Source organism: Solanum verrucosum, unplaced genomic scaffold (assembly GCF_900185275.1).
Source record: "Solanum verrucosum unplaced genomic scaffold, falcon-dt-bn FXZP01000207.1, whole genome shotgun sequence".
Classification (NCBI taxonomy): domain Eukaryota; kingdom Viridiplantae; phylum Streptophyta; class Magnoliopsida; order Solanales; family Solanaceae; genus Solanum; species Solanum verrucosum.
In genome coordinates, this window is record NW_026019996.1 from 3,005,516 (window position 1) to 3,028,720 (window position 23,205).

The following is a 23,205-nucleotide window of genomic DNA, read 5'->3' on the forward strand; positions in this document are numbered from 1 at the left end:
TTATTCTAAAAAATTGTAAAAGTTTATTTTTTATTTTATATTATTAAATTTCATTTTTTTTCTTGTTCTCAATCTTACTTTACGTGATTCTATGCAATTTTTTCATATTATATATTTCTTTATGTCATGCTTATTTTCTCATTAGCATAATTTTATTAGTATTTTAATTTTTAAATCAAAATAGAATTTATTGTTAAGTAAGGTTATAGACTTACGTTTTCTTTTTTAAGAAAAAAAATAAAAAGAAATCATATTTATGCATGTTATGTTGAAATTTGCTATAAGAGTATTATGTTAAAGTTTTTGTTTTGAATTTATAACTTATGTTATATTTTCAATTTCATTTGTTTTAGTAATATTGGATCACATTGTACGTCATTTTTTAATTAGACTTGATAAATTATATTTTTGTCAAACATTTAATAATTTATGATATTTTATTTATATATTAATCTTTTTATCAAACATACATTTCACGATGTTCGTAGAAACTTCATACTTTTAGTTTTTACGATCATTTCAATTGAAATATATTAATTTGAAAAAATATAAATCAATTATTTTTTCATAATATTAGTTAAAGAAAATATGTTTATTAATTAATATATTTTCAAAAAAGAATATATATCTTAAATATTTAATTTAATGTCATTTCTTATTTGTCTAGTATAAATTTTAAATAATTAATTTTTATTTTAAAAATTTAATATAATTTTATGATTGCAATTGTGTATCCAAACAGAACATGTGTAATTACATTGTGGCATCCAAACAAGACATGTGTAATTATAATGTAATTACATTGTGTCAATCAAACAGGTCAGTGTAATTACTAGATTGGTAATTACTATCCTAGCAATTACACCAATTCTAATTATCAGGTGGTTTTCTAAACAGACTCTAAGTAGGGAAGCAAAAAGAAAAATATCATGCATTTTTTTCTTACAATCAACAAACTTATTATATTGATGGAAATAGGTCAAAATTGCCCTTAAATTATATGAAATATATCACTTATACCCTTCGTTATATTTGGAATCAAAAATTCCCCCGACGTTATTCCAAAAAATCACAAATACTCACAAGAGTTAACAACATTCACATGGTAAGTCATGTGACACTAATTCCTCCACCTAAGCTTGTCAACTAGGATATCCACTCATTAATTCTAACCCAATTTATAACCTAAATCCTAATCCAATCTTGTTAAACCCGATCAACTAAAATTAAGAGGCAAACATCATCTTTTCACTTCAACTTTGTCGTAGAAGCCCTCATGCATAACGTTTTATGTGTTAAAGTCCTACCAAGCAACCAGAATAGAGAGCTAAGCTCAAGCACCATTCAACACACCGTGACAAAGGCGGCCACCACTGCTCCACAGGCCCTTTCACAGAATCACCAAATCGTTGCCAATTTGCATCTTGGTTTCCACTTTCCAGTGTGAGCCAAGTATGCTATGGCTGTTGATGACCCTATTGCACCCGTTGCCAATGCAATAATCACCTTCAAAATTATCAAAAAAACATAACAATTTTAAGAAAATTATTCACAATGGAAGCTAATGAGAGCTTCTACGACAAAGCTAAGAAAGGACGTCTCAAGCTCAACAAAGCTGAGGTGAAAAAATGATGTTTGTCTCTTAATTTTGGTGGGTCGGGTCTAGCAAGAATGGGTTAGGATTTGGGTTATAAATTGGGTCATAATTAATGAGTGAGTATCTTTGTGGGCAAGCTTAGGTGAAGGAATTAGTGTCACGTGGCTTGCCATGTGGTTGGTGTTAACTCTTGAAAATATTTGTGGTCTTTTGGGATAACGGGAGGACATTTTTTATCTCAAAATGTAACGGAAGATATAAGTGGTTTATTTTGCATAGTTCAGTGACAATTTTACCTAAAATTAAGTGACTTTATGTAGTATAACAAAATAGAAAATTTTGTTAAATTATATGTTACTATATTTCAAGATTTTAGAATATATACCTTTTCAAAGAATTTACCATCCAGGGATTGAATAAAATTAAGTGACTTTATGTAGTAACAAAATAGAAAATTTTGTTAAATTATATGTTACTATATTTCAAGATTTTAGAATATGCACTATATACCTTTTCAAAGAATTTCACAAGTTTCTAAATGTCACAAGTAGTTTCTATTTCTCATGAACTTACTGTTAGTATATGAATAAGTATATACAATCTTACTTGGAATAGAAATAGGAATAAGAATAGTATATAGTTTCCTACTTGATAAAGGATTGTATTGTAATGTCTATAAATATGTACTCTGTATAATAATATAGATACACGATTCAATAATATTCATTTCAAATATTTTTCACATGGTATCAAAGTATATATGATATTGATAGAGAATCAAAGAGTTTCTGCTACCGCGGACAGCTATTATATATCCATATATGCCCCCCCCCCCCCTCCCCAGTCTAGCCAACAATTATGTTAGCAAAAGTTGGATAATCGTGTATCTTTTCAGTTCTATTTTTTCATATCTAATTTGCGTAATACCGCACATTTTTTTGGTGACTAATTTCTCATATCTTATTTGTGCAGCACCGTGTTATCTTATCATTGACTATTTTTTCATATTAACTTAAAAATTGATAAATATATTATTAAATAATTATCCTACTTCAACTTAAAAACAAAAAAACATAAAATAAAAATATTTCTATTTTACTAAGAACCTTTTTAATCATTATTTACATAAAAATTAATAATGCAGTTACTTTAAATTTATATATATAATCTATATTATCAATTTAAAATTTGTATTGGGCAATTGATCTATTTTAATTAATAAAAAGAGATTAAGAAGAAGAAAAATTATGTTCCACTTTTATATTAGTTAATTGGTAAAAAGTCATTTTTCAATTTTTCTTTAATGTAAAATTTAATGGTGCTTATTTTCATTACTCATGTGACTTTTTATTACTATAACCTCTAAAATAATTTATAGTTATATTCATTATATTATTTGATATTTTTATATTATAGTCTTATAAATCTATAAATAGTGATATTGCAAAACTTTGTTGTAACGGGCACATTAGTATTTTAAGTTATCATGTTTTCAATGCTTATTATGTTGATGCTTTGATTTAACTTGAAAGAATTAGATGAATGGTGATTGTGGCTTTTGAAAGTGGATATCAACAAGAGCTCGGAAAATTGTATATTGATTTCTTATTTTTTAAAATGTTTTAATGATTACCTCATAAGAATGATATTATTTATCTATTTTAGTTCTCTCATCTCTTTATTTTGTATTTTATATAAAGTTTTGGTTGTCGTAAATTTATAATTTTTTTTGGTTCAAAGTAGTAACTTATGACTTTGTTGGACTTAATTATCTCTTCTTCTTCTTTTTTGGCCTTTTACTTCCTCAAAAATGTCTAAATATAATTTTCCCCCCGTGAATTTTCAATTACAAATCCTTCACTACAAATTTTAAATAACACTAAAAGTCTAAAATTACTAATGTCTCGAGTCTCTCGAGTTTTTCATCATTACTATAATCTTTGGCTAAGAATCCTATTTATTTTCTTATAAATATATATATATATATACACACACAATTTTTTCTATTTTTTATCGTAGAATACTAAATATTTCAATTAACGTTCTTTCATATTCTTTAATGCAAATCTTCATGGTCGTTATTTCATTACTCACATAATTTTTATTATTATAACCTCTAAATAATTAATAATCACATTCATTACATTTTTTGTTATTCATATTATAGTCCTACAAATAGAAGCATCGTAAGATTTTAGAGAAATGATCACAGTGACCTTTTAAATTGTTATGTTTTCTATACTTATTTTATTCATGTTTTAGTTTGACTTAAAGAATAAATGAAGACTATTGAATTGTGATTGGCTCAGGGGCGGCTCAACATAATTTGTGGCCTAAAGCGAAATTTTTATTAGAGGCCTAAAATCTATATAAATTTTATCTATATCTATTTATTTTTATAAATTTCTAGACGTAAATTACTACTTAATATCTTTTATATAAATGATTTTTCAAACATTTTTTTTTAATTATTAGTTTTAAGTAAGATTTTATCAATTCAACATTGAAAAACATCCTTTTATTGAGACAATTATTATATGAATTATTAACACAATTTTATAAGTAATAAGTTGATAAACTTTAAAGATAAGAGTTAGAATCATAGAATTTGATTCAAAAAGTTGATAACTTGGTATACCTACTTTAATATGAAAACTAACAAATAAATTATAAAAAAAAATTTGTAATGCACTTTGTTCAACACTTTTCAACTATTGATTCATATTTTTGAGAGTGTATTACTCTAACTATCAAAGATTTGAAAAAATAGAGTGCAAAAAGAGTTACAAAGGATAAATAATGTGAGTGTTAACGAAGAAAATGTAAGAATCCAAAACAATATTTCCTTAATTTCTTCTATTTGAATGGGGTTAAGATACATAATTTTTTATTTATAAAAATTTGAGGCCCCCAATGCCTAAAATTTTATAGGCAAGAGTCGGCCCTGGATTGGCTTGTGGGAATGGATGTCGACAAGAGCTCGAAAGATTGTGCATTAATTTCATATTATTATTTTTTATTTTTTAATGATTAAGATTGTAAGAATAATGTTATATATTTTTTGGTAGTTCTCTTTATGATTTCTCTTTATTTTGTATTTTAAATAAAACTTTTATTGTCGTAAGTTATATTACTTTTGATTCAAAAGAGTAAATTATGACTTTATTGGAGGCCGTTTAACTACTACCAAATATTTTTCTCTATGAAATCAATTATACATCTGAATAAATGTATATTAATATCTTATCGTCTTTCATAACGGTGTGAAGCACGGACAACTTCATTAGTGTTATATAATATTATATATTAAGTTATGTGGCGTAATCATATTTCATATGGTTCGTATGCATAAGCGGACCCACATGCACCCGTGAGGATGCACGTGCACCCAGTAACTTTTTTTAAAAATCGTATATATATGTATAGATAGTTGATAAAACGATAGTATATTTGATTGTGCACCTTTATAACAACAAGATGCCTAAGTGCATTGGTTGAAGTTGCCATTTTGGACTGTGACTGTGCGAGTTCGAATCCCACGAAAGGTTACTTTTTTTTTTTTACTTTAAAATAAATTTTATCATTATAGTTAACCTTTTTAAAAAATTATTTTTATTAAAACTCGTTTTTGCCACCTCATCGGCCACATCCCCTTCTTAACCACCCTTTTTTGCCTTCTCATATGGCCCCATTCTTTTCTTAATTGAAATTAAAAATAAATAAAAGCCCTAACACAATTTTAAACAAAATATAAGACGGCTAGAAAATCTAGAACTTACAACTTACAAGTATTCTTCACTGTATAATTGAAGTCCTACTCCTATTATCTCGCATAAATTGGTAAGTTCTTCTTTATAAGCGTATTTTTTTTTGTAAGAATTTGTTGTTGATTCTTGTGATTTGAAATGGATAGATTTTTGACGAAATATAATTCTTCTCAACCAAGTTCTAGTTTTAGAGACAATTCTTCGCGTTTTATAGATGAGTTTGATTTGCAATCACTTAAATCGGATCCTGCAGAAAGAATGTCCATTGATAAATATAGCCCTAGAATATGAGATGAAGTGAGAAGATACTATATTCAGCGTGGGCCTTGTCAACCGGATATTAATGATAATGAATATCCTCAAACTAGATTCGGAATGAAAATGCATCGATTTTGTAAGTCATGATTTAAGGGTTCATATTCTAGATGGTTGGAGTACCAGTATGAAGAAATATGTTGTATTTTGCTAACCTTACCCTTAGGCCAAAATTATTGGGGCCTCAAAATTTTGGAGGCCTAAGTAGGGCGCTTTGCTAACTTATCCTTAAGCCATTCCTAGTCTTACCCTTGTGCCACTCTTAAATTTTAATGGTGCCTCCTATCTTCAAATTCTGGATTCGCCTCTGCTCGTATATTTTTTAAAATTTCCACTATTTTAGTTCTATTTTCAAGGGGTATTTTGGCCATATTCCGTTTTATCTTAATGGAAAGTACGACTAGTTTCTTTAAAAAGCAAAACAATAACATTTTCCTAATTAGTAGTTCCGTTACTTACATAGAAATATATTTTGAATTTATCCACCTTACAAGTCACAACCCACCACATCTATTGCAGTATTTTTTTAATGATGTCTGTCTTGTTCCAAAAAAAAAGACCGTAAAAGAATAGATTGAACAGATAAAAAAGCAAAAATACAGTAGGAGTAACAACCAAATGTTGAACACCTTGAGAAAAAAAACAAAAACAAAGAAATGATTTATGTAACGGCTTAAAAGGATTTGGAGGGGTAAGTCGGTCAATTTGCTCAATTGCATTTAATCTCGCCACCTTAATTAGTAAACTTGTGAGTTGGCAAGTAATAGACTAGTTGTAGAGCATGGCAGCTTTTCATGCGTATTTTGGAATGTCAAGGGTCTCCACTCTCCACATTGTGATTGGTTGAAAAATCAATTCTAAGTAACTTTTTATAGCCAAGTATAAAACTACACACTGGCAAAAATGATAAATTATTTATAGTAGTTTGTTAATAATGGTATTTCATAACATTAATATTAGAAAAAAAATATTTGATTAAAATTACTCTAATATTTTTTGAATGAATAAATTAAGGAGAAACTATAATTAGACATTTTTCAATGTCATTAAGGAGAAACTATAATTAGACATTTTTCAATGTCATATATACAAGTATTATTTATACTTTCAAAATAATACGCATCTTACTACTAACTAAGAGTTTTGTACTATATATTGAAAAATATACACTTAAATATATATATTTTTGCTATCAGATACACTAAGATAGAGAGAGAAGAACGAGATTTCGCTATATCTCAGATACATGCAGATCATACTAAATACACACTAGATACATATGATTCGCATGTACTTGGATACCAGATACATAGAGCAGGATGAGAGAGAGGCAAGCGAGATTTGTTATGTATTACAAATACATGTGAATCTACTTGAATACATTGTATCTAGAACAGATTTGACATCATGTATCGTGAGATACATGTATCTGGGCATATTGAACATATCCGGACATATCAAAAATCTGGTAAAATATATATTATTGCAAATTAGATTGTATCCAAGTAATTAACAATTAAACTAGTGATATTTATGTGAGTTCTCATAAATTAATGTCTCTTTGCCTTCTTAAAATTAAAACAACATTTCCTCTATTTCATATTGACTGAATTTTTGAGGCAATACACACTTATCAGGAAAAATATTTTAGGATATAATTTAAATCATACTTTTCATTATTGTACTGTATTGAATCACAAAAATACTCTTTGGTAACTTTATAAGAGTGCAATTTATCTTATAGAAAATATCAAACTTTATTAAAGAAAATGATAAATATGGAAAAACTTCAAACATCCGTGGTAAGCTTTGAACAATTTATTGCCCCAAAAATTGTAAACATAGAGGGATTAATAAAGGTGAAACGGAAAAAAAAACAAAAGTGCCAAATATAAATTTATATCTTTTCTTTTAATTAAAATTAACTTATGGGCTCTCGGTGTCTCTTCTTCACTCTGCTTTTCTTTTTTGAAAATTGTAGAACATTAATAAATATACATTATAATTTGTAAAAGCTTATTAGTGTGATTTTTCTTTATATAGTCACTGCACACTCTTCTCACCATTGTGCGGAAGGTCTCTCGCCTCTTCCATTCTCACTTGAAACGTGCAAAGGTGGTTTTTTTCTTCAGTTTGATGCTTAATGATCACCGTTTCTGCCTTTTATTGAACAATTATCTGGATGTTTCCACAAATATTGATGCTTAAGACGTGATCGTCTTCGAAAAATCTGCTGTTTTTTTACTATATATGATATGAAGCATGTTGTTGAAGTGCTAATGTATTTTCACTTTTCAGTACTGTAGTGTTCGTTGAAGTGAAGAGTGTTTTTTAACACTATGTTTCTTCTCATTTTGTGTTGGAGTATCTTTACACTGTTATTTCCTAGGTTTCACTACTGTTCGTAGAAGCGAATCATATTTTAATGTGACCTATTTTTGGTAACGAAACTAAATTACCTGCAGGATGCATCCATGGCTGTTAGATTGTAATTCGATTTCCGATTTTACTTTCAATTTTGGCTTTGAAATGGTTAAGAATGGGTTTTTTTTAGTTTCTGTTTGTAAAACGACTGGTTGTGCTCTAGTAGGAGGAGTTGTTTCTGCTGCAACATACATTTTTCGTATTTTGTGATTGCAAGGTATGATGCAAATGTAAGTATATAGGTAGTTGAGTAACGCTGGGTTTTGCCCGGGTTGTTTCTATTTTGTTTGATACAGTTGTATTTACTTGATTTCAGAACTTTTGCTCTCATGGCTTTAGGTTTTTCTTATGTTTCAGTACTTGTTTATGTATAGAATTTTACTAACAATGCTGTGCTGCTGTATCAAGGTACAGAGCTGGACATTAATGCTGTATCTTTAGCTACGTTTTGTTTCCATAGGTGTCTTGTGAAGTTGGTATGGGTTGTTTGAGGTTAGAAATTTTAGTCTTAGAAAGAAGTTTGTTTTTTTTTTCTTCAAATCTTCTGAAACTATTTTAAATTTGTCAAGCAAAGGAGTAATGCACTAGACTCCAGAGGAGTTGCACATGGTGTTTCATTTACAACTGAAGTAGATTGCTTGTTATATCATTACATTCAAAGTCATCATCACTGCTCAAATGAAGTTGCCTTCTGTACATGTTTAGAAAATCAAGACTGGCAAAGAGACTTATTTTGAGAATGCTTCATCAATTCAGAAGTTGGAAACCAAAAAAAAACTTTGGGCTATTTACCATATTTCACAATTTAGCAACATATTTGATTCTTAGAATGTCATCATTTTGCTTAAGATTAATACAACCTGCTATAATTGCAAAATATTAAGTACTCCTGGAAAGCTTAAAAACTCTTAGCGATATAACTCCATATGCTTATCTGGACTACTTGTAGTTGTAGAATATAGAATCTGGCCTACTACCTTATCCTTTATTACCTTTTTATTACTGAGTTAAGTTGGTGCCTGTAGCACATTGTCCATTGTTCAATTTCTCTAAAGCTGCTCAAGATTTCTAAGAAGTTCCCCATTGGTTGTTGTTTTTGATGCTGTGACCTGTAAGCTTCTGTGTTGATGAAAGTTGTACTTAGTTAGAGTCCTTCCTCTATGGTATTTCACTACTTGTTGTATTTTCCTTTGCATTAATGATTAATAACCAACTTGCTGTGGTTTGTGTAAGTTATACTCCCTTCTTTAAAGTCTAGAAACTCCCTGTTGTTTAACCGCATGGAAATTCTTTAGAGACCAGCAAAATCAGCATAGTCTTGAACTGTAATTTAATCTTTTGCAATGGTTAAATCACGGCCTTTGGTTGCCTTGTACAAGAGTGTACCTAAAATAGCTTTGAATAAACATGAAAGTTATAATTCATGCTTTACATACATATCGTGATATGCCAAACACTGCTACATTTTGTTCAACTCCATGTTTGCGATATTAGGATAGAAATCTATATTTTAAGCATCAGTCATTCTTGAATTCATCCTTTTAATGGAGGCTTCTTCCTTAGCTTGCTTGTGAGCTTCCATGGTTTATCATTGGTACCATGCTCAGACTTCAATCACCCCCTTCGTACTTCGATCCAATCAATCATCAATCAAGAGGCTAATCTTTTTTGTTTGGGCTGGTAGCTAAAAGAAAGTCCACACTTTCTCTTGAACAAGGGGGGCAGCATAGCATATAAGAAATGGTAGGCCGACGTTGAGCACTTCAACTTGGCCACTGAGGAAGAGAAAACGGTCTTGGGTTTAGTCTAAAAATCCATTCACATCGATAGGGGGCAGGGAACCAATAAGAAGCAAGTAATTATATAGATATGTTCCAAATTCTCTAGCAATAAATCTGTGATCAATAATTGAAATAATTCAGCTGAGGGTTTTATCATCCTATTATATCTTTTCCTTGGTAACAACCATGGGTTGTACTTGCATATTCTCCCATTCTCCCCCCTATTAGCTCTACGTACAACATGTTTCTGTTTATTACTTTGTCCTTTCTTTGTTTGTTCATATGACGCACTTATGGTTACCTCTGCCTCTCAATTTGTGATCTCAAGATAGGACATGTCCAACTTATGTCTAGATTGAGAATTCTTTTTCACTATCTGGACATCTTTGTTTACTCATTTTGGTCATTAAAACACCCAGAAGTACAGTAATAGAACCTCGACTTTAGTTACTATTGATGTTACTTGTTTTTCTCTTCTACTTCAAAGCATAGTTAACATTTATGAAGCTGTCCTTACACAAAGGTTCCTAACTGCTATCACAACAAGTTGATGCAATCACCTTATCACACACACAAAAAACACTTTGATGCAGTCATAGTTCAATTCCACTGTTGGTGAACTTGTAATTCTTTCAGATGGCCTTAACAGGAAGGCTACCTTTTGTGCTCATAAGAAATATGTATTTGTTGTTTCATCCCTAAATGTTCTGCATGTCATGCTTTAACATTGTTAATGCTCATAAAAGTTACTTGAACCTGGTATTCCATCCTCCCCGATAGCATGGAAATGCTTTAACATACTTATCTTCGCTGATACATGTGGATTTGACACTGCCATCAATCTTAATTAATTCTGCTCATCAATATTTTTTAGTTAATTCTTGAAAAGACAAGCGCTAGTGGTAGAGGCAGAAACAAATCTCGTGTATGATCTTAACCTTTTTCTGGTGGTTATTGAGTACTGACTGTTACTGATCATAGACATTCATAGTGTGCAGGTTCGACGAGAATTGTGATTACCAACTCTTACAATCAAGACTTCCAACATCATTGGTCCTCAACCGGCAGGCCATTTATCCCACAAAATAATGGGGGCTGGGAGAAAGACGACAACAGTGGGGCTAAAGGAGAAAAGCGAATACACGTCGACAGTTAATGGCAGTACATCAGCTAGGAATCTGAGAAAGGCCGACCTTGGATCAGTAATTTTTGGATGCAAGCATTTGACATATAAGGAATGCATGTTCAAACAGTTATTTGGTTAGTCTTCAATTTCAGATCAGACTTTTGTTTCAGTGCCATTTTATCGGGTGAAGATTGCACAACAGTTAGATAACATGGACCTTTATTTTTCTCTTGATCTTGTTGAATAGGTTTACCAGCTCCTCATTTCTCATATGTGAAGAATATCAACATTGGCTTAACTCTATTCCTATTCAACTATAGTGATCGAAAGCTCCATGGCATCTTTGAGGCTGCTAGCCCTGGGCAGCTGAATATCAATCCGTATGCGTGGACGTCTGATGGAACAGAGAGTACACCATATGCAGCACAGGTACAAGAATTGATCATACATGTTTTGGTGTACGGGGTTGTTACTGTTAGCAATTCCAAGTTACTCACCCTAATGTGGTCTCTTTCTTGTAAAGGTAAGGATCCGAGTGCGGAAGTTGTACCATCCCTTGACTGAAAATCAGTTTATCTCAATCATTGGTGACAACTATTTTGCACCAAAGTTGTTTTGGTTTGAGCTGGATCGAAGCCAAACCAAAAGATTGGTTGACTTGTTTTCATCTTTGCCAGCCTTTAATGATGTCATTAGCCTGCAAATTCCATCTAAGTTGAACCATCCTTTCAAAAGTTCACCAACGACTGGGCCAATAGATGCAGTTGGTAAAATAGAAGACTGGGAGAACTTAGATCATGATGGTTGGGCAGATACTCCAAGATTGGTGAATACTGATACCACTGGGAACCTAAATTATGAGAAGTCACATGCCTCTGTGCTAAGAAGCACTAGTGCATCCACATCAGTAATCGAACCCATGGCTAATTCACAGAAGTTGTGGAGTTCATTGTTCAAATCATCAGCTTCTGATATGAATAAGATGGATCCAACTTCTAACATGGACAAGACAGATCCAATGCTGAATTCATCTTCACATCCTAGTTCACCATTCCCAGATAAAGGTAGAATGGATTGGGAATCATGCCTTCCATCTTCTGTTGACAAAGATGGACAAATGTATCAGGCTTGGGGCTTAATGGAACATGAAGAACGTGTTGAATCAATATCAAGCTTTGTCAGTTGTTCGATGCAGAATCAATCAATCCCCTCCAGTCAGCAGAGCAAGTTGTCTGAAAGGCAATACACGGGACAGGAGAGTGAACATTCTGAGCTCACTGTTTCTGAGTTGAATCTTCAGAAGCTAAATGAACTGAATATTGAATGGCAGTCATCCTGCGGAGGAAGTCAGCATGCAGAATCTTCTATGGACAATGATAATGTGGAAGTGCCGGATGATGGACCAACAAGTTTAATGGGCTTACAGGAGGAAGGCCAAAGAGATATTTCTCAAACATCTTTTGCTAATAACATTGGTTCTGAAGATAGAAATTCTGAAGTGCTAGGGATGCTCAAACAAGTGAACCCTTCTGATCCTTTAGCCCTTGTAGCTAAGGTGAATTAAATTGCCCTTTTTACCAGTCTGGTTGCTTTCCTCCCTTTTGCTGCTACTAATAGATCATGGTAAATTATCTTTGAAGTTAATGGGAGAAGTGGAGGGATTGAAGAGATCTAAGATGGAACAAGACCGGAAAATGATGATTCTGGAGCAAGAGCTGGTATGTTCTATTCTGTCCGATCTAATATTTTTTATATTGGCGGTTCATTTTATGCTCAACTAGCTTGTCTAGAGTCCTTTTTTGCACCTTTGACTTCAGCTATGAAATCTTTTGATTGGGGATCTGCTCCTTTCTCTTTAGTGATTGAATAATTCATTTGGATCGTAATTCATTACTTAGTAAGCCTAAGATATGCAGTAGAGTTGATCTCTTTTAGTGAACTGGAAATTGTTTCCAGTGGTGATCTTTTACCCTTCTGTAGGAGAATAACAGATATTGACTAAGAAAGAAAAGAAAAGAAAAGATAACAAGGTAAAGTTGCATTTTTGTAGTGAAATAATGACTGCAATATAAATACATGAATTCATAACTTAAAAAGCTAAATAAAAGGAGTAAAATAAGCTAACATTATCTCCAATAACTAAAGCCTAAAATATAGCAATTGACTAATCAGATTCTGCCAAATACTGCTGCCTTATTTATCTGAACTTAATCCTACTTTTGAGCTGTATATTGATACAGCAGAAAGTGGAACTAATCTCCAGGTTTTGAGGCACCACTTTCAACACTCCTCCTTGACTCAAGAGCAGCAATCCCAAGTCTTTTTCTGAGAAACTCAAATCTTGCTCTAGGTAGGGCCTTAGTTAAAATATCAGCAGTCTGAAAATCAGTTTTGCAGTGCACCAAGTCTATGTCTCCATTCTTGCACCTCCCTCAAGAGATAATACTTGATCTTGAAATGTTGTCTTTCCATGTGAAACAGGATTATTTGCAATTGAAATTGCAGCTTGATTATCAATAAAGATTTCAGTGCTCTTCATTTGCTCCATGTACAAAATCTGTCAGTAGCTTCCGAATCCAAAGTGCTTGATTCACAGCTGATGCAGCTGCAATGTACTCTGCTTCAGCTGTAGATTGAGCCACAATATCTTGCTTCTTTGAACACCAAGAGAACATTCCAGAACCAAGATTAAAACAGTAACCTGAGGTGCTTCTCATATCATCTGAGCTACCAGCCCAATCACTATCAGAAAATCCAAGAAACTGAAAGTCTGATGCTTTTTTGAACATTATGCCAAAATTTGCAGCACCTTTAACATATCTAGTCACACGTTTAGCTGCTTGAAAATGAATTTCGCTAGCACAATGCATATATCTTGAAAGTAAACTCACAACATAAAGAATATCTGGTCTCGTTGCAGTCAAGTACATTAGGCAACCATACAGGCTCCTATAAAATCCTTCATCAACCTTTTCAGCTCCATCATCTTTGCAAAACTTCTCCTTTTGATTCATAGGAGTTGTTGTAGACTTGCATACTTCCATTTTGAACTTTATGAGAATTTCTTTAGCATATCTGCTGGCATATGAAGACCTCATGTCCTTTTTTCTGAATTTCCATGCCAAGAAAGTAGAACATTTCACCAAGGTCTGTCATCTCAAAAACTTCCATCATTTTAGTCTTGAACAAATTGATCAAGTTCAAATTGCTACCTGTAACTAGCAAGTCATCTACATACAAAGAAACAATGGTTAAATCAAAATCTTCTTTTCTAATATAGAGTGAAGACTCGCTGAGATTTTTTGTAAAGCCTAAGCTCAGAAGATAGCATCAATTCTGCTATACCAAGCTCTAGGAGCTTGTTTTAAGCCATACAATGCCTTATTTAGAAGGTACACTTTGTCTTCTTTGCCTTTGATAGAAAAACCTTCAGGTTGTTCTACAAAGATTTCTTCTTCAAGGTAGCCATTTAGGAAAGCTGATTTCACATCAAGCTGGTGTATCTTCCATCCCTGTTGAGCTGCTAAAGCTAACAACATTCTTATCGTATCCAAACGGGTGACAGGAGCAAAAGTTTTTGAAAAATCTACTCCAAACATTTGTGCGTACCCTTTTGCAATCAGCCTAGCCTTGTACTTGTTTATGGAACCATCAGGATTTAGCTTGGTTCTATAAACCCACTTGACTCCAATTGCCTTTTTGTGCGATGGTCTGTCAACCAGCTCCCATGTGTTGTTCTTTTCTATCATTTTGAGCTCCTCCTGCATTGCATATCTCCATTTTTCATCTTTAGCAGCCTCCATATATCCTTCTGGTTCTAAAATTGCAACATTACACCTTTGATATATATCAGAAAGTGTTCTTGTGCCTCTAACAGGTACATCATCAACATCTTCATCTAGAAATTCTAGATTTTTTTTTGCTTTTCATCATCTTGCTAGCTCCAGGTGTCATTTCCACGAACTTGACATCCCTGCTAACAATTATTTTGTCATTTTGAGGTTGATAGATCCTATAAGCTTTTGAGAGACTGCTGTATCCTACAAAAATTCCAGGTTCAGCCTTCTTATCCAACTTATCTCTTTTCACCTGAGGCAGTGCCGACTCTTGCTTGATAAATTTAAGGCACATAAATTGGGGGCCTCAAATTTTCATCAAGAAAAAATTATGTGTTAATTTTTTTAATTAAAAAATAATTATTTTTACTTAAAAAGTATAATTTTAAACAAATATATATTATTTTATTATTTTTAACGCCAATCAAATAGAAGAAATTAAGAAAACATTATTTTGTATGTTTACATTCTCTTCGCTAACACTCGTATTATTTATCTTTTTAAAATTATTTTGCACTTTCTTTTTAATTTTTTTTGATAAGTTAGAGTAATACACTGTCAAAAATATAAATTAAAAGTCGAAAAAATTCAACAAAGTGACTTACAATTTTTCTTTTGTTTGTTTCTTCTTAAATATTCAAGTATTACATAAACATATTAAAGTAGGGTTATAACTTATACCAAGTTATCAATTTCTTGTATCAGATTTTATGGTTCTAATTCTTATCTTTATGTAAAGCTTGTCAACTTATTACTTATAGTATTATGTTAACAATTTATATAATGATTGCCTCAGCAAAAGAATATTTTTCAATGTTGAATTGATAAAATATTACTTAAAATTAATAATTAAAAACGATATTCGAAAAAAAATATTTTAAGAAAAGATATCAAGTAATAATTTGCACTTAAAATTTTTTTAAAAATTAAATACTATATTTGATATTTATATAGATGTAGGCCTCAATTAAAATTTCGTTTTAGGCCTCAAATTACGTTGAGCCGCCCCTGACCTGAGGTACATAAGAAAAACAAAGACAACCAAATATTTTCAGATTGTTAGCAAAGGTTTGTAACCAACCAAGCCTCAAATGGTGTCTTCTTTTGCAAGGCCTTAGTTGGCAATCTGTTTAGCAGAAATACTGTAGTATTTGCAGCTTCAACCCAAAATTTCTTTGGCAGTCCTTTCTCATGGAGCAAACACTTTGTCATCTCCATTAGCGTCCTATTTTTTCTTTCCACTACTCCATTTTGTTGGGGAGTATAGGGTGTTGTTAGCTGAAGCTCAATTCCTGCTTCATTACAAAACTTACTGAATTTTTCTGAAGTATACTCGGTTCCATTATTCAGCAACCACTCTGATTTTCCACTAAAGCCTTGTATTTCCAGAATTCATCAACGACCTCAGATTTATAATTCAAAAATAAATCCAACAATATGTGGTACAATCATCAATAAAGGCAATATAGTACTTGCTACCCTTTAAAGATGATGTTTTCTGAGGTCTGCCTACATCCGTGTGAATAAGTTGCAGCTTCTGCTTTGCCCTCCATGATGAATTCTGAAAAGGCAACCTTGTTTGCTTCCCATACTAACAAGCTTCACAAGCAGGCAGGTTCTTCTCAAGGCTTGGAAGACCTTCTGCTGGTTGATTTTCTTTCATGAAGAGTATAGCATCATGATGAAATGTACGAGTCTGTTGTGCCATAGTTCTGAGTTATTTTCCAACTGCATAACTGCTTCTTGCTCCTCGCCCAATAGGTTCAAGGAAAAACTTTTTCCTCTCATCTTGACCTTGAACATCTCTTTATTATTAGCATCTTTGATGACACATGCTTTTTCTTCAAACAACACTTTCAAACCATTTTCAAGTAGCTGTCCAACACTTTAGAGGTTTTGATCAAGATCAGGAACAAAAAGAACATCAACTATAAGTTTCAAACCTGTAAGGCTTTCAATTGCAACAGTTCCTCTTCCTCTCGCATCGAGATATTCTCCATTTCCAATTTTCACTTTGGAAATAAAAGATCTATCTAGATCTTTAAAGAGTTCTTGGTCGTTGGTCATATGATTTGTGCATCCACTATCAATTAACCAACTTTCAGAAGCGCTTTTGCTAGCAAAACAAGTTGCTACAAATAATTGCTCTTCTTGATATTGATTTACAGCAACCTTAGCTTCTTCTTGTTGCGGTTGTGACTTGCATACCCTCTCCACATGGCGTAATTGACCACATTTGTTGCACTTGACACCTGGTCTCCACCAACACTTCTGTTGAGAGTGATTTGTCTTTTTGCAATGATGGCAGGGAGGCTGACTTCCTCCCTGATTGTTGTAATTATTGCTTGGCCTGCTTTTTGTTCTTTTTCCCTCCTTTGTTTGACTCGTTGTTATGTGAATTAGCTTGAAAAGCACTTTCAACAGAACCTTCTTTCCTCATTAATCTCCTTTGCTCCAATGCCTGCAAAGCTTTAACAAGTTTTGCCAAGGTAACGCTTGACAGATCTTTAGAATTCTCTGAAGAAGAAATTGTGGCTTCATATTTCTCAGGAAGTGTAACAAGAATCTTTTGAACAATTCTTTCATCAGCGAAATCCTTACCAAACAAGCTCACCTTGTTGGCCAAGTCGAGTAGTTGGTCTACATAGTCTTTTATAGTTTCTGATTCTTTCTTTCTCTTCATTTCAAATTCTCAAATCAGATTCATCACTTGCATATTCTGCACTCTTTCATTTCCTGGGTATTCTTCTTTGAGATACTCCCAAATTTCTGTGGCAGACTTCATTTGCATAATTCTGGTAAGAATTGAAGGGGATACTGCAGAGAAAAGGAAAGCCTTAGCTTTGGCTTTCCTTGTCTTAATCTCCTTGTGATGTTTCATCTGATTCATTGTTGGATTATCACCGAGTGGAGTTACTTCATAATCCTCTTCAACTGCTTCCCAGAGATCCAGGGCTTCAAGACGAACCGTCATTCTAATTGCCCAAGCTTGATAATTCTCACGATTGAAGATTGGTGGAGTTAAGAAGCTTGTTTCACAATTCATTTTCTATAAACTATTTAAGATAGTAGTTCAAAGAAAGGTTTATATGGTTCACTCTCTTCTCACAGGTCCCTCAAGATGGCAATGCTCTGATACAATATGTAGGAGAATAACAAATATTGACTAAGAAAGAAAAGAAAAGATAACAAGGTTAAGTTGCATTTTTGTATTGAAATAATGACTGCAATATAAATACATGAATTCATAACTTAAAAAGCTAAAGAAAAGGAGTAAAATAAGCTTAACATTATCTCCAATAACTAAAGCCTAAAATATAGCAACTGACTAATCAGATTCTGCCAAATACTGCAGCCTTATTTATCTGAACTTAATCCTACTTTTAAGCTATATATTGATACAACAGAAAGTGGAACTAATTTCTAGGTTTTGAGGCATCACTTTCAACACCTTATTATGCAACTTTTCCTATTTCATTCCTATAACACAAATAACTCGACATGTTCCTAATGGATAATAAGCAAAATCTAACTCTTGAAAATTAATAGTCTCCATGTCAAAGTGTTCTCCTAAAAATAGGCATGGAGTGTCATTTAGTATATTTCAAGTGTTACATAGAGATCTACATGTTACCTTTTGGTTTTTCGGTAATAGGATAGGAAAATCATTTTAATATGAAGAGTAGTGTGGTCTACATAGAACTTTTAATGTTGCATGACATATTTTCAATACTTCTAAGAAAATGGATGTTAATTTGAAGATGAGGAGGAGACATGAATATTAAGTTTGAATTGAAGGCAGTATTGAGCTTTGTGTCTCTCCAAGGATACTTTATGTAGAGAGTCAAGAGCAATAATTTATAGGGTGTTAGGTACGTTTAACTCTTGAGCTCAACAAATTCATGTTAATTATGCATTAAATCATATACTTCCGGAGAGGCAGTGTCTGTTTTGGAAAAAATTACAAGGGCTTCCTAAAATTTTTTACGGTTTACTCTAGTTATGGCTATTGTATTGAAGTACCTGATGCTTATGTACGTTAGTCGTGAACTCTCCCGAATATTATGTATTTGTATCTTTGTGTTTGCACATAGTTCTGAGAGGTAGTTATGGAGGTCCTCTCTGTGCCACAAAACACAAAAGTAAGAAATTTTGAAGCTAATGCTAAACCTGTTATAGTAAATTGTGCCTTTCGTTTGTTGAATTATATGAGCTTTCAGTTCATCAAGTTTATTTGCTTGTTACATGTAAAGGTTCATTACAAATTGGAACTGCGACAATTCATGAACATGCTTAATGAATTGGTACCTGGGCTGTTGTATGCCTCAAGGGCTCTTGAGGAAGTACACGTACCACGAGGACAACTTCCTCCAGGAATTAATGATTCCGTGGTCATTGTGGGGGATATAATGGCTCTTCATGGATGCCATCCTTGGATTCCTACTTTCCTTCGCACGATCGTGTGGAAACACTTAGCCAGATGACCTTTCCAAGATCGCATGCGGCGGCAGTGAAATTAAATGGTGAACTTTTTGTACTTGGTGGGGTGCATAATAATGTGTATTTCAATACAGGTATAAGAATTGAGGTTGTTCCTTCTCCCATTTTTGTATGTTTCCAAAAGAAATGTGTTGACATTACTTGCTCATTTCTAGTTGAATCGTACAATCCATTGAGAAATCAATGGAGTCAACAACCTTCATTGAATGAGAAGAAGGGCTGCTTAGCTGGAGCTTCTTTGAATGACAAAATTTTTGCTTTTGGTGGTGGAAATGGTGTTCAATGTTTTTCACAGGTAGAAATGTTTGACTTGAACCTTGGACATTGGATCTCTGCTCAGTCAATGATGCAAAAGGTATCATCCAGTTAATTACAATTTATGGTGTTGTACAGGACTTATTTGAGTTGGTATCACCAAGCATGTTGCTCTGTTAATGAGAAAAGTGTGCGTCTTTTTCTTAGATAAGCTGGAAGCAATATATTCTGAAGTTTGCTCAATTCAATTGATATGTATTATTTTTATATTTTTTTTTGCATATATTGCAGCGGTTTGCTCCAGCAGCAACAGATATTAATGGTGCTATATATGTTGCTGGTGGTTATGATGGGAAGGCTTATACGAAGTAAGAATTAGTGTTGTTGCTGACTTATCTTCCTTAAGGCTCAGTTTCCTGTGATTTTCCAGTAATTCATTTTATTTAGCCGTTTGTTGCATGCTTCAAATCATATCCACTTTCGTATGTACCATATCTTTTATGAAACATCTGTGCCCTTTTTTTTTTCAGGATAAGTCCTTGTATGTGTTTTATATATCCAGCTTTTAGAAACTGTTTTATGACAACCCTGTTATCTTATGTAGGAAGGTGTAATTGTGTAGGTCATATCCCGTTTAGTTTTTCCTAGCTGGTCAAGTAAGGTGGATCTTTTGTTTCACTTTTTTCATGTGCTTCTCCCAATCATTTCTAGACTCATGGTTCATGGTCACCTCTTTGGCCTGCCAGGCGGTGGGGACATTGTGCTGCAGGTAGCTGTCAAACCCGCATTGGGACACTATATATATAACTATTAGTTCGTAATATATTTATAGATATGTATGTCTGTGTTCTTTTTAGATTGAGTAAGCTGGGTTGTATCAGTAGTAAAAGCCGAAATAAATCTAGATTATCAATTTGTATCAGTAGTAAAAGCCGAAATAAAATCTAGATTATCAATTTTCTATATAATATAAATAACATCATACACTTTAAAGAAACTAGGATTGCGTTTCTCTTAATTCCAAGAGTTCTCTGTGAATACCTAAATAGTGAAGCATTCATTGATGTTGGGGAAGTCATATACTCTGCTTGACACACAATTTTCCCCAAATAGTATTATCAGCTCTTAGTTAGAACGTAACTATATATGAGGTTTTGCTTTCCGTGGTGTAATTTGAACCCATTTAAACAGTTATCACATCTTTTTGAAATTCCGCCTGGTCTTGCCCGGAACCGCATGGGTCACTTCACACCCAATATGGACCAGTGGACCTGGTACTCCCAACCCGGTCACGGACTGGCCGGGTTCCATAATCAGTGAACCGACCCGGCCTGGCCCGGCCCAGTGCCACCCTTTGACTTGATAATAAAGATGTAACTGATAATTCTTCTCTGCTCTCTTGATAATTACTAGAGGTTAGATATGGTTTGCCTTTTGGTTTCAATGGGTGCTTCATACCATGGTTTATTGGGTGTGGATGTATGACCATACGGCGCTTTTACCTAATAAATAGTAATGACACTTTTGTCTAGATTCTGTTTGGAGTGCATTTATTTCTGACTGTGATATTTGGTTCTACACTTAGATCTGTTGAAAGATTTGACCCGAGGGAACATACATGGACTACAGTGGGATGCATGAAAACGAGGAGGGGATGCCACTCTTTGGTTGCCTACAATGAGAAGTTGTAAGTCCATTTCTGTTAGAAGCCTCTGTTAGATATGTTAATTTTACCATTGAACTATTTTACCTGTATTTCATGGTCCTCGAATGATTGTTAATGGGTGGTCAGTCACTTTGTCCTTTGCAAGTTTTTCTATAGCAGGTTTAAGGTAATGGATGGTACGAGAAATATTTGGGAGGGTAAAGGTGGTAGGATTGAGCTCAGTGACTATTAACTGATTTTGTATTTTATTGCCCTATTACCAGTAGTTACCGGACCTTAGAAGGTCCTGATTTCATGTTTGTACATTGTGTTTGAAGATGATTATATCCGGACGTACAAATTTATTCTCGCAGATATTCCTTGGGTGGTTATGATGGAGAGAAGATGGTTTCATCTGTTGAGATACTTGATCCACGGTTTGGTTCATGGGTGATGGGAGAGCAGATGAACGGTCCCAGGGGTTACTCTGGAGCAGTTGTGATAGGAGGAAAAATATTTGTATTTGGCGGGGTAAACGATCAAGAGGAAATTCTAAATTCGGTATATTACTTTAAGCATTTATCACTTCCACCTTGGTTTAGAATATTTATCCAATCTTTGCCTTATAAGTTGCCTGCAATTCATGGCAGGTTGAATGCTATGAAGATGGCCATGGTTGGCAGATGACTAACTCGAAGACTTTAGGGAAGAGATGTTTCTTGTCTGCCCTCGTCTTGTGAGTTTGGGAAGAATATCTCAACGTTTTGGTGCTAATACATGTAATGTATTGTCATATAGTATGACACAGGGTAATGACTTCACTGCACATATTGCTGATCCAAATCTGTAAATGATTAGTTAGTATATATAACTAGTGTCTAGTGATATATACACTGGTACACAAGTAGTGCCAAGCTCATGTGTGACTGTCTTAAACTCCATGCTTTTGCCGCTTCACTGAAATTCCGTTATACAATATTTGCTATGTTAAGATGCTGTCGATCGGTTCTAGTGGAACATATTATGATCTTTTCATATTTGAAAAGATGTCCTTGTGGTGGGACACTATTAATCTTTTGTTACTTCTCAGTTAAATATATTTATTTGCATACGTAAAAATGGAATTCTCCACATCTATTTTTGTAGTGTTAAGATGAAAGTAAAAATAGTGTTCCTAATGATGAACCCAAGGCCTTGTTACGGTTCAGAATGATTCTGGGAATGACCCTGTTACATACCCGACACGTATCTACTAGTAATAGATTTGATTAGAGATGTCAATATGGGCTAGATCACTCCATCGGGGCCAACTCATATAGGCTTTGAAATTTGATGGGCCAGACTGGGCTAACTCATTTTTTGTGTGTGCTAGAAAAAGGTTAGTCCAACCTACAAGTATGTGGGCTATGGGCTTTGTCGGGTTAGCCCTCTTTTCTTAAAAGTATATTTTTTATAGTTTTTTAAATTAATTTATAATTAAAAATATTATCATAAATATCGACAAGATAATATTACATGGTGTTAGTGTTACTACTTGTTAATCAAATACACAAATAAAATTATCTTTATAATATTTATTAAGTTTGATTTCAAGTAAAAGTATAAATAGCTAAATAAAAATGTTAACCTAATTATTTTCTAATGATCATAATAAAACACAAAAAACTATGACAATATTTCATAGGTTATGGCCTATGTAGTGATTCCCTAGAAATTTTAGTGAATTTTTATTTTATGTAGTAGATATTTTATAAACATATTTTGTATTTAAATTGTAATATTTCTAATATTAAATAGATTTTGAGTTTAAACTCTTGTTATTTTTAATACTCTATTTTATTTTTATTTTTTAATTAAATATTATTTGGGCCGGCTCTAGCCCCACAAATCGGCAGACTTTTTCAAGTCGGGCTTAAAAGCCCTTTTCTTAAATAGGTGCCAAAAATCATAGTCTAACCC

The 23,205-nt window shown here is 33.0% G+C and overlaps 1 protein-coding gene across 1 annotated transcript; it reads left to right on the top strand.

Annotated features, from left to right (window-relative positions):
* Window positions 1-10,336: 10,336 nt before the first annotated feature.
* On the top strand, window positions 10,337-22,210 carry LOC125819276 (uncharacterized). The gene is given in 11 exon segments (XM_049498743.1): window positions 10,337-11,144; window positions 11,258-11,439; window positions 11,534-12,565; window positions 12,651-12,728; window positions 19,100-19,246; window positions 19,249-19,420; window positions 19,502-19,701; window positions 19,893-19,969; window positions 21,187-21,288; window positions 21,621-21,807; window positions 21,897-22,210. Coding segments are annotated over 11 exon segments (2,439 nt in total). The 5' UTR covers window positions 10,337-10,972; the 3' UTR covers window positions 21,987-22,210.
* Window positions 22,211-23,205: the final 995 nt, after the last annotated feature.